General features: G+C 39.3%; 1 protein-coding gene and 1 long non-coding RNA gene across 2 annotated transcripts; one reads left to right on the top strand and one right to left on the bottom strand.

Moving 5' to 3' along the window:
* Positions 1 to 4,952: 4,952 nt before the first annotated feature.
* On the top strand, positions 4,953 to 6,579 carry LOC150083560 (uncharacterized). Its single transcript, XR_016547176.1, has 2 exons — positions 4,953 to 5,028; positions 6,320 to 6,579. It is a non-coding gene; the product is annotated as an uncharacterized LOC150083560 (long non-coding RNA).
* A 4,164-nt stretch (positions 6,580 to 10,743) lies between these two features.
* On the bottom strand, positions 10,744 to 12,588 carry LOC150083559 (uncharacterized). Its single transcript, XM_090377359.1, has 2 exons — positions 12,506 to 12,588; positions 10,744 to 11,048 (listed from the first exon to the last, which is right to left on the bottom strand). Exons 1-2 carry the CDS (start codon positions 12,567 to 12,569, stop codon positions 10,810 to 10,812), a joined length of 303 nt encoding a protein of 100 aa, XP_090233485.1. The 5' UTR covers positions 12,570 to 12,588; the 3' UTR covers positions 10,744 to 10,809.

Genomic DNA, 12,588 nt, shown 5'->3' with positions numbered 1-12,588 from the left:
CACCTATCTGAAGAATATCTATTAATCACAACTCTTTGTCTTCTGCTGTGCAGCCGCCCTGTAATCCATCTTAAAATATTTTCAGTAATCTCAACATATCCTGGCTTATACAGAAGACTTTCATGATGGGCTGAGTCAAATGCCTTGCTAAAATCCAAGCAGACTATGTCGAAATTGTTTCCTACATTCACTTCGGGAGTAATTCTGTCAAAATAGCTTACCAGATTAGTTAAAAATGATTTTCTCTTAACAAAACCATGTTCTGTGTCCTTCGCAATGCCATTTCTAACTAAATATTGCACTATTGATGATTGCCTCTAAGATTTTTCCTATCACTGAAGTCAGATTTACCGATCTGTAGTTACCAACTTCGCTCTTAGAAGTGGTTTTATGTATTGGATACACTGGCACTTCTCCAATCCAAAGGAACATCTCCCGAATCCAATTACGCCCCCATAATTAACCTCAAGGGCTCAATGCACTCCTTCACGCTCTTCCTCAAAACTACAGGCTGCATGCTATCAACTCCAAGAATCTTGCTTGGTTTTAGTCTAGGTTTTGTAATAAACAGTCGTCTGAATTTTTGAAATCACTAATTTCATGTGGCTCAGCCTCACTCTTACAGCCTCTCCTGAGCATGAAGGGTGTTTTTAATTTGTGTTTACATACTTGAAAAATTCCTTGTCCCATTATTTGCTTTCTTAACCATTGCTTTAGGGAGGACATGCTGAACCTTGATTAGGAAGGACATGCTCAACCCTACCTCCCTAATCGAATCTGGCTACATAGTTGAATGAATCAACTATGTAGCTAGATTCCAAGACAACATCACACAACCATATGATTACCAACCAGACCCCATTTCTAGTCCAGATAATGAGCTGTTTTCCATTCAAATCGATCGACAGCAGCTCCTTCAAGCCATCAACTCGCTGCGTCCGTCATGCACCGCTGGCCTCGATAAAGTCCCGCATTTCATCGTAAAGTGCCCAAGTCCATATATCCTTGATCCTCTGCTCTACTTGTTCAACTCCATCCTGGAGCAAATAGCTCTCGCCCCACTACCTAAAGTTCAACTACCAAGCCAGTCGAAGCACTATAGACCGATATCCACTGCATCCACGCTCCTAAAGCTACTGGAAAAAGTCCCTCTTCCGCATATAACACGCCATCTTCTTCCATAACCATCAAAGCAACTCCATTATGTTCTCCCTAATAGATCAACTATCTCCAACCTTCTGGCAGTCCAAACGGAAATTCTAAATGGTTTTGAGGCCAGATCAGAGATGGCGGTTGTTTATGCCGATATCGAAGCTGCCTTTGACAGCCTCAACATCTCAGCCCTTCTGAATCTCCTAACCAATTTCTTTCGGATCAAAGGTGACGTTTTCGCTTTTCTGCACTCGCTCCTCTGGAATAGAACAGTGTACCTCACTCATCGCAACCTCTCCTATACCCAATCCAACAAGCCCCTGGCCTCCTGGCTGTGGCGGGCACATTATTGTATCTTTAGTGTACAATAAAGAATTTTCTTCTTCTATTATAGATCAATTTGTAGGCTTCAGTATTTTATATCGATGAGTTACTTTCCCATGCTCTTTTTCTGCTCCATTAGATAGGTCAGCTCCATTTTCATTCAGCTCGGTATCCTCTTGTTCTACATTTTCTAGCCCTCGTGGGTAGCACAGTTGGTACAATCGCCGTCTTCCCCACATCGCTGGAAAAGAACTGAGTTCGAGTCCCGTCGATGACATGAGGAATTTTTATGGGCCTTTTTCACAACGTGGCTGAATTAGTAAGTCTCGGTCGAGGGTAGCATGGTATTTTTCATCCCGGAAACGCTGCTTTTTCTTCCAGCAAACAAAATCGACTACAGAATACACGTAATTTACATGCATATTATATATGGCCCAATATGCCCTTAGTCGCTGATGTGCCTAAAACCCTACAACAAACAAAACAAATAATAACCATCTAGTTTATTTACTTGGTCCTTGAGGTTGTCATAGACATTCTCTCAGATATGCCAGACAAGCTGTACCTTCTACCTGGGAGTCTAAAACGCTGATGGAACTGATATTCGGGTGACACTCAAGTGAAGTGGACCCAATTTCGGCGAAGTCCAAACGGTCTGTGACAGCCAAATCCTCTGCTTGCACCTTCAGGATGGTGGGACTTTTAGTAATCCTGGGTATAACCTCCATGCACAAGTACATGGTGGGTGACCACCACCCAGCTGTGAAACAACTTAAGCAGGGGTCGAGGTGTGGCGCCCACACCACATGGAGGAACGCCGCCCCTCTATGTTACCAGGCAGTACTAGGTGGTAGATGACTCTCATCAACCGGCGAAATACCACCACTTTGCTTATTGGAGGCTTGAAGTGGTGGAACCCATGTTTAGTCTCTAGAGCTAAGTTCCGGTCAACCCTTCCTCATCTCTTCCATCATGCAGTATGATTGATGACTTTTGAGGTTATGATGAACGTCGTGGCGAGATCCAATATTCCTTACATTTCGAGGGTACAGCTCTAAAACGGTGTTCGTAGGCCGGCCCCTAGTTAGTACACCGGACCGAACCTATTGGTAACTCTCTAGGAGGCTTCTGGATCAGCTAGTGTATAATCTTGCTACCTCTACTCTTCCAGGTAGTGACTAGAGGGAGTCCGAGTAGTGTGTATGCGGGGAGCATTGTCGAGGCCACGTTATGTCAAGGATCTGGGTATATTCTTACCACATGTACGCCATATCCAAAAATTTCATTACTTCATACAGCATGTCCCACCTACTTTTTCTTACTATTGAATACACCATGAATTGTCAAACTAATAGAGCAAGCTTATCTGCGAAAAGATCTAAACCTCCCAAGGACTTCCTAATTCATATCACAAATATATGTGGTCTCAATTCTAATCTCAACGCTGTCCATTTCCACTTGCAGTCTGCCAAACCACATGTACTTTTTTTGACAGAATCTTAGTTATCGGTTGATTCAACTACTTCTCATCTCAGATGCCCAAATTATTCGCTGTATGATTCCTTTCGCCTCAAAGGTGGTACTTGTGCATATGTCCGTTCTGATATTGTTCCCACATCTGGGGCGGTGCCCCCAAAACCTCTCTCAGGCTTCTTGATTCCATTCAGAAGAGGGCAGTTAGGTTAATTAATGATTCTTCTCTAACAGAGTCTCTCCACTCGCTTTCTCATAGACACTGTTTCTGCTGCATGACTCTTCTACAGATACTTCCATGGGCACTGTTCTTCTGAATTGGCTTCTATAATTCCCGCTCTCTTTTAAAACAGTCCGAACACTGCTGCCACCAGCCAACATCCCTTTACTGTCCAACTTCAAACTCACAGAACCAACTTTTCATCTTCCTCGTTTATAAATTCAACTGCCGTTTTCTGGAACAACCTTCCTTCATACGTATTTCCTGAAAATTACAATCTACAGAAGTTCAAGTCCAATATCAACAAATATCTTCTTTCGTCTTCTCAACCTCCAACCCAAGCACGGTACTAAGTACTATAGGGTCTAATGCCTCTTGTATTTGGGGTTTACATTAAAAAAAAAAAAAAAAAAAAAAAAGATTTTGTTCCCCGTGGTGATTTTCCCTCCCACTTGTTTCAATCAATCTGGGACAGATTGAAGTCACCCATAATAAGACATTCACGCTTGCTTGCCCATTACATCTGCACCTAAACATTCTTGTCATACTCTTCACAATCTTTTGATCTGTAGATTGCTCTCCCTATCATTGTTCCCTTGCTTCCAAGTGACTGACAGCACACAGATTCTATACTGGCAGCAGCAACGTCTGAGTCAGCAAAAGCACTTTTCGCACTCAGGCTGTGTTTTGAAAAGAAGCATGACCGAACCACCCCTTCAATCTTCCCTGTTTTTCCTAAATACGTTAAACACACCATAGTGGAACTCCTCATCCCCAATTTCCGGATAGCACCATATCCGTTAGTCGTATTATATCAGTTTTAGTTGTCCTAACTAGGATTTACTATTCTTTTATAGTGTACTACCCTGACATACCCTTTGAAGTTATTCAAGCTTCTTTCCCTCTCTTTATCATCTTCCGGCTCGTTTAAAACGTTGCCACCCTCAAAAGATCTTGCCAATATCAGCATTACTTTGACCCATATCATCAATATTAACCTTCTATATTAACGTTCTCGTCCCCCTAACTTGCAGTTTTCCTGAACCCTTAGGATATCCTCGATGATACATGCAAAAATCCTTGCACCACTTTTATTCAGATGAATACCATCTCTACAAAATAGATTGCGCTCGTTCTGAAGTCGATTTTCAGTTAGTTGGATGAAAAACCTGAGTTTCTGGAAGAAAAAAATCATCATGAGACCGATTAACTCAGCCACGTTGCGAAAAATTCCTCACGCCATCGATGGGACTTGAACTCTGGTCTTTTCCTCCGGTGTGGAAATGACGATGACTATACCAACTGTGCAAACCACGAGGGTATTATATACAAGTACAGTATAATATAATACTAGTAATATATATAATTGAAATAAAATGCTCGTGATTAATTAATAAACATTTTAATAAACTTTTCTTATTTTATTTTTTATAATTTTAAAAATAAAATAAGAAAAGAAACAGTTAACGTCAGAAAGTGGAGAAGAAATGTGCTTAGTGAGGAAAGATATTGTTCTTAAGTCACGAAAGACACCTTGGAAGTGTGAAAGAATAAAGAGAGGCAATAGAAAAGATCGGTCATGGCAGGGGCAGGTGAAACCATAAATGCTAACAAAGGCCCTCGATATTCAGCTTGCGAAATTCCCCATTCTCACGACAACTGCTTAAACAGCGAATCCACTTTCGAAACACGCATGCCTGAACTCAACACGGGACCACGTATATAAAACGGGCCCTCTTCTTCAAGAAATGCATTCCATCTTTCTTCTGGAACCATCTCGAAGACGACTTCAAGGATGAAAACGTGGTTGGCAGCAGCGTTTCTCACAGTCAGCTTGGCGGTTGCAATCGTCTTCGCTGGTAAGAAAACAGTATTTCTCTTGTTTAAGACACTTTATAAAGACAACTTTTGCAATTTAACATAGTTGTCTTCTTTTTAGACAGGTATGAATGTGATTATAATAACGCCATTTGCAGATATTGTTAAAAAATTACGAAAACCATTATCATCAGAAGACTTGGCCAAAAAGTATCATCGGTATCTGGAGAGCAAATTTAGTACCACCCTGGTTTTTAAATTTTTCATATTAATTAGGTCTAGTTGAATTAGGTGGCGTTGATACCCGAACGTATCCTTTATTATTTCAGCGAACTTTTGGTAAGTTATTGTTTCTATTGAAAAGAATCCTCCTATTGGTTCATCTCTTTAGACAGACGACTCACATGACACGTCCATGTTCCAAATTAAGGAATAAATGACCAATATTACGTTCTCAAAATATATTTTATTTAAATTAGTATTAGTATTAATGGAGGCAAACTTCATCACATCTATTGTGCAACCGTCCTTCCTCAATTTGAATTTGTGTATTTGGTCTAACCAAGAGGAAGATTCCCATCAGCATTGAATTGCTCAATCCATTCAAAACCTCAAAGTCAGATCACCTGAGGTGCCTAATCTCCAGACGCTGCAGTTTGCAGAACTGAAGCCATTCTTGGTAAGAACACCCCTTGGCCGAATGACCATTATCGTTTTAATAGTATACAGTCATCCAATTAAAATATAATCTCACATTGCGATAATTGAACTGGATTTATATTAAATCTGAGGTACATCAAAATGATATTAAAAACGGATGCAGAACTGCAAAAATGTTCTGCAAAGAATGTTGAAGGCCACTCCTTTTGTTGTAAACACGCATTTATGGTACCAGGAATATGTTTAAGGTACTACGAATGCCAAATTGTCTCTTGGTAGTTGAAAAATTAATTGAATGCAATTGATTTTTGTTTAAAGGTACGTTTTTCTCAGAAAAACCTATTTTATCCACCACACTAAGAAATGGTGTACTGCTCATATCACAATGATACTTCCTCCACTACTTGTCTAAACGTATTCCTTGTGACACAGCTAGACCAATGGATAACCCGTTTATTTTTATAATTTGGTCATCACTACATCAGCAAAAGTCGTGGGACAAAGATTCTTCTGATCGCCCTAGAAAAGATTTTTCCTGTTGGTTGCAGCTTCGATCTGAAATCTTTCGATCCACTAAGCAAAACTGATACCATCAAACCCATATACTTTCCTATATTTAGAAAACAATCGTTGTAAATTGTTTCATCTCAATTTCTTGTATTTCTGTTCCAGACGACCAAGATGATTCCATGGCCCTCATGAGTGCTTTTCTGGGGGCAGACAGCGACTCACTCGATTCCTGGGTGCGTGTCAGAAGACAAGATGATGAAGAGGGGGGAAGAGTCATCAGATGACAGAGAAGGAGGTAAAAAGAAACAGGGTCGGAGAGGTGGTAGTGGTACAAGAAGGACCGGAGGAAGCAAGGACAGGCGTGGTGGGAAGACTGGGGATGGCGAAAGAAGAAAGAAACAACGAGGAGGAGATGGTGATGAAGGCGCAAAGGAAACATAAATCAGTGACCTCAGATGACGCAATTTAAATGTCAAATGACGATATGCGGTGGTCTCAATGTAAGGATCAATAAAATCTCTAAAATACATTACTGGTATTGTGTGGTTTGATGTAGTTCACAGTATACATGGATGGATGAGTTTGTTCTTTCGTGTAACCCCAATTTACAATAATACATTAAATAATATTAAGAATGAAAACATAAAGAACAAGTTGAAGGGTGATTGAAAATTCGAGAAAAATAGCATATCCATTACTTGCTCCCTGACCAGTAGGTCTTCAGCCCAAATATGGACGATGTTAGTAAAGAGGATGGAAGGAGTTTCTATCCAGGCATGCAGTCAATGGAAAACAGGTAGCAAGGAAGGAAAATGAGAGCACATTCTCATCAATAAATATCATAAAACTGATTAATTCTATTAAACAATTATCCCAGAAGAAAAATCAATTAATAATTTTTTAAAAGATTTTGGAAATATATATAGATAGATAAGGGAGACCCAAACAACCATTAGATTCTGCTGCGTCAATAGAGGAATTCGCTAGTAATAATTAAGGGTGTGGTTTTAATTATCATCGGTAGATGGCGCTGTACTAATCATTTAATATTTTTATTTTAATTTTGTGGCTTTAATATTTTCATCGGTAGATGGCGCTATACTATTCAAATCTTTTTATTTTCGATTTATTTTTGTGGAAATTTGGACCTCGGTTGTTGTAGCTGGCTGGCTCTGTAAGTTTTGGGTTAAAGGTTATTAAGCTGTGACGTTTTCATGACGTCACTGCAAATTAGCATAATTTATGCATTTTAATCATTTTCTCTGATTTTATACATTTATTTCGGTGAAATTTTCTGCTAATGTTGGCCCTTAGACTAAGTAATTAGCTTCTTTAGGCTCTTAGGCCCATTAATTAAGACAATTAATCTAATTATCCTTTTTTCTGGATAATATAAAGTTAATTAAATTAATGCACTTGGAAATGTATTTAGCTATGCCTTAGTGGCGCCATCTATTGGGTAACTTGAAAAGCTGCCATTTTGAAACTCGGTGGCGGTAATATTATTATTTCCTTTTAAAATATTTTTATACAAATATTTTTTTCTTTAAATCTGCTGAGACTTGAAAACTGTAATATTGTTACAAGCTCACATTAAATAAAAGTGACTGAACTACATTGCTACAATTCATTTGTTCTGATTAATTTTAATATTAACTAAATCCCATGACTGTTGTTATTGTTGTTGTTGTTGTTGTTGTTGTTGCAGTAGGGTTTTAGGAGCATCAGTGACTGTGGTCGTACTGCTCTGTGTATGTTGTCTGTAAATTGCGTGTGTACTGAAGTATATTTTCTGTTTGTTGGATGAAAAACTCGAGTTTCCGGGAGAAAAAACCATGGTACCCTCGCCTGAGACCGAATAACTAGGCCACGTTTTGAAAATGGCCCATAAAAATTCCTCCTGTCATCGATGGGATTCGAAATCAGGTCTTTTCCACCGGTGTGGGGAGGACGTCGATTTTACCGAGTCCTACCCACGAGGACCCCCATGAGTAGTATACATATTAATGTTAATATGAGCATTACCAGTACCATCATAAGTAGCCCTTGTTGGTTCATTCTTGTACTCCTAGTGTGGAATTGTATACTCGACGATTGGCTGACTTCTAATTGCCGCTTGTCGATTCTCATAAACATCTAGGAGTTGTTGACAACAAGTTATCTTTCCACCCGACATATTAAGAACTTTCAGAACAAAGTTAAAAATTCTTCGATCATGGTCTTCGTATATCAAGACAAGACTGGGATCTTAAGAAAGGAACCTTAAGATTGGATTACCATAGCTTTTATATACCCACTGATTCTTATATCCAAATATTTGGAATCATAGCGTAAAACTCTCAACTTTTTAATCTAAGCTGCACACTGTTCAACGCTCCTTCCCCTCCCCCCTTTAATGCATACTTCTAGAACAGTATCTACGTCTTCTTTGCAGGGTGCTAGTTGGTGTTTTGCCTTGGACCTGTTTTTCATTTTCAAGGGCATGTCTTACTACATCAGGGAATGTCGTTCTTTTTCTTTTCTTGGTGTCACATACGATAGTAAACCCCAAATCTGATAAAGCAAAATGTAGGTAAGAATTACCACGGCTCTAGAAAGACAGATGGAAAAATTCTCCGTAAGGATCTGGTACCAAGTGTTTCATTTCAAATATAAACTTTATTTTCGAAAATCTACCCAACGCTGGTTTAATCCTGACATGGATCCCTTAACGCTCGTCTTTACAAATTTAAACTAGCGAACTCGGCCAATTGCGCTTGTGTGGTGAGCGTGAGGAGTGCAGCCATGTTTTGTACCACTTCTGATTATCGAAATACAAGACATCATCTTAGCCAACCAAGATATCATCTTAGCATTAAAAGGCTTTTCCAAGCAAGTCTCCCACCGATGTCATAATTTCAAGGCCTCCTCTTTTCCAGCATTGGAACCTGCTGGATCCTGTCAGGGCGGGATCATGCTGCAGGAACTGATTTCCAAGTGCGATATCTGTACCGTTTTTAAGCATTTGATGAGTGATAGGGAATGATTCTGTGTAAGAGTCTGTGTGTGTATTGGGCAACTGGGTATTGGGCAAGCCTTTCTAATAGCAAAGTCTCCAAAAACAACACACAACAACACACACACACACGTACACAGCACAAACTAAGTATACGTATCTGTTAAATTTTATTTAATTTTTATAGTGACTTAGCTGGATAATTTAAACACCCAACCATTCCTCTTTAAAACAACAGAGGCCCAATGAACTGAAGTGTTGTCATCCTAGAATACAGGAGTATCGAAATCATGAGTATTTCTCAAATATCAACAAAAAGCACAACCTGATCATCCTGCATATTTGTATAGCCAGCCTGATTAATTTTGGTTGGTACTTCAAGTAGGGGGAACCCACTTCGTAATAGTTAACACTCTCCAAAGTATCACTGACCAACCACCAACTTGTACGAGACCTTGCACACAGTCTGGATGAAATGTCTCATTGCTTCTGTTGTGAATTTGGTGCCTGGCATCGAGTTCACAGGAGAAGCAATGAATGGTGTCTCAGAAAGTACAGTGATCAGCTGGGGGTCACAAGGGTGTCAGCAGCCCATTTCTAAGAGAACAGTGCCACAAGAATTGCAAGACATAAATGTCTGGATTGGGGTTCTCCGAAAAAGCCAAAGTATGCGCCCCTTTTTTTGAGAATATGAAATATGTATTCTCTTTGAGATATTGGAGCCATTTTTGTGTATTTTAAAACTAAATGATGGCATCTTTGAACCAGGGACAGATACCTTTGGACTGGAGAAATGCCAATTTATCTTCAATACATAAAGGAAGTTCTAAGAGTGAAGTCGGCAACTACAGACCGGTTAATCTCACTTCAGAGAAAATCTTAGAGACAATGATTATTGAGTGCATGATTTTAAGGGAAATCATGTCCCTAGATTTCACTCAATTGCCGAAAACACTTAGCTAATAAACCAAGAAGAAAATATTAATCTCTCCAATTACAATTTAAAGAATTTAAGACTCTCTAAATGAGAACATTAATGATTTTAAACAAATGTGGTATGAGTCTTAGTGAAGATATTGTTAATGTTATTCTTTCAACAACAGTTTAAAATTAAAAGAATTATGTTTTAATTCAAGAGTTTAAAAATTAAAAGCGTGCTCGTTTTCTTCGAATGTTATCCGTTTGGTCCAGCGACCAACTGTGCTGCGGTCGATAGCATTGTGCCTGTACACTTTCTATAGTCATGGATATTTATTATGGGAGGATATAAATTGTATCTAATCAACTTTCCTTATGATGGAAACGAGACTGTTGTTTTGGTATACAGTTTTTGGGTGCGGAGAGCTGTCAGCAGGGGGAACAATTGTTACGTAATGTATAGAGCGAATAAGAATTCATGTGATAGGTGGAAGATTGGCTGCAATACCAAGCATGGTGTTCAGGAAGGACTTTGGAAAGAGGGAGGATCGGGGTTAAAGAAAGTATGAACACCAAACGGTAAAGCAGAGTCTTCTGTCACCTGATTAATGGGTAATGTGTTGGGCACTCTCACTCCAGAATGCTTCAAAGAACGATTCAACCTATTGATGCTTTAAATTATTTTAATCATGACCATATCAATTGTACACATCTGTGTTTAATACTTAGACCGCTTCATCTAAGGCTTAGCTTCTCCACCTTCACCTTCTTTAGGAGGATGCTCTCCAGGATGTTTTCCGGGATGTTTTCCAGGATGCTTTCCAGGATGATGGCCTTCTCCTTCTCCTTCTCCTTCTCCTTTCCCTTTTGGTGGGTCTTTTTTGTCGTCATCTCTTCTGACACGTAACACAGGATCTGGTCCGTTGGCGTTTATCGCCATAAAGGCACTCATGAGGTCTAATGAATCATCTTGAGGATCTGCAAAAAAAAAAAAAACATATAAATCGATTTACAGAGGGATTATCTTTTAAATCAAAACAGACTCCACGGTTTAGTTGATGGTAGCTCTGTCTGGTGAGGTTAAAGGTCAACGACTGGAATCCTGTTGAAACCCTAGGAAATTTTTCAAGGGCAATTTAAGCATTATGTAGTCTAGCCAACCTTCACATTTGCATAGATCTGGTATCATACTCAATAAACGACATATGTCTTGTTCAGACACGTGTTCGTATTTGTACTGAAGAGTACTGAGTAATTACAGATGCCAATTCAGAAGAACAGTACCCATGGAAGTATCTAGAAAAGGAATACAGTTGAAAGTGAGCATTTGTGAGACAGAGGGTGGTGAAACCTTGTACCAGTCAGGTCATTAATTAACCTGATGCTCTCTTTTGTGTAGTCTGGAAGGCTGAAAGAGGTTTATGGGGGCACTACCACAAAAACAATTTTCCGTAGTAGGTTTGAATCCAGATTTATACAGAGTTGCTGTTGGATTTAAGTGCATCAACGACGTAGACCAATTGCGCCGTGCCGCATATATGAGCCATTCCTCCAAAATTACTTTTGACAAACACCATCAAAACCCTAAGAACTGTTGAGGGTAACTGGTTAAGTTACAATGAAACTTATCATGGAATTTGTTCAATGATGAGTACAATGATTTAACTCATCACTAATGAATCGGCACTGATGGAATTCACATCTGCGATTGGAAGGTTTCAGGATGTTTTAAGAGATGATGAGTTTCTCTGTTACTTTGGAAAGAGTACAAATCAGCGCAATGGAGAAATAATTGGACACGAGCAATTTGTCATCCGTTTTGGGAACTGTCTGGATGTGAGCAATGTTCCGATCAGAAGGAAAAACAAAACGTGTGAAAAGAATTCAATTACTGGGACAACCAAAACGTAAAAACAGACGACAGTTCAATTCCAAATCCTCTCTGTAGCCCAGGATTTGAGAACAAGTGGAGGAATACCAATATCAAATAGCATCAAGATTGTTCAAATTCTTCTAACATCCTCTGTTGGAAGACAACGGGAAGTGTCGAGTGGAATATGTTTGGTATGGTAGAAGGTGATTTATCACGATCAGCAGTAAAATTGTTGGAAAACAAGTAGAATACCAATAATTCGGCTTTATCTTTAGCTCAGGATTCTACAACCAAAACTTGTAAAAGAGCTGGGAGTATGGATGGACAGAAGATGCAACTTTGGCAGAAACCAGAATGCTCGACTTCCACATTGGACAAGAGGCAAATTTCCTACTGTGCCAAAATGATCAATATATACAGAACTATGAGTACTTGCTGATCAATATACTTGGAATTACATATAACCAGAACTCCAGATAACTGCAGTTGCAAGTATTTGGAACTTCGACAAATTTTCGAAATAAAGAAACTTAATTAAGTATATTTAGGGCTTCTTACTTACCAGCAACAACCGCTGCGATCACCAAGCTTGCGGTAAGGAACACTGCAACCAACCAGGTTTTCATGGCTGAAGACGTCTTCAAA

The sequence above is a fragment of the Mastigoproctus giganteus genome, chromosome 7, assembly GCF_048544385.1.
Source record: "Mastigoproctus giganteus isolate SK-2022 chromosome 7, ASM4854438v1, whole genome shotgun sequence".
NCBI lineage: Eukaryota > Metazoa > Arthropoda > Arachnida > Uropygi > Thelyphonidae > Mastigoproctus > Mastigoproctus giganteus.
The sequence above is the reverse complement of the archived record's forward strand: the minus strand, read 5'-3'. Positions and strand labels throughout refer to the sequence as shown.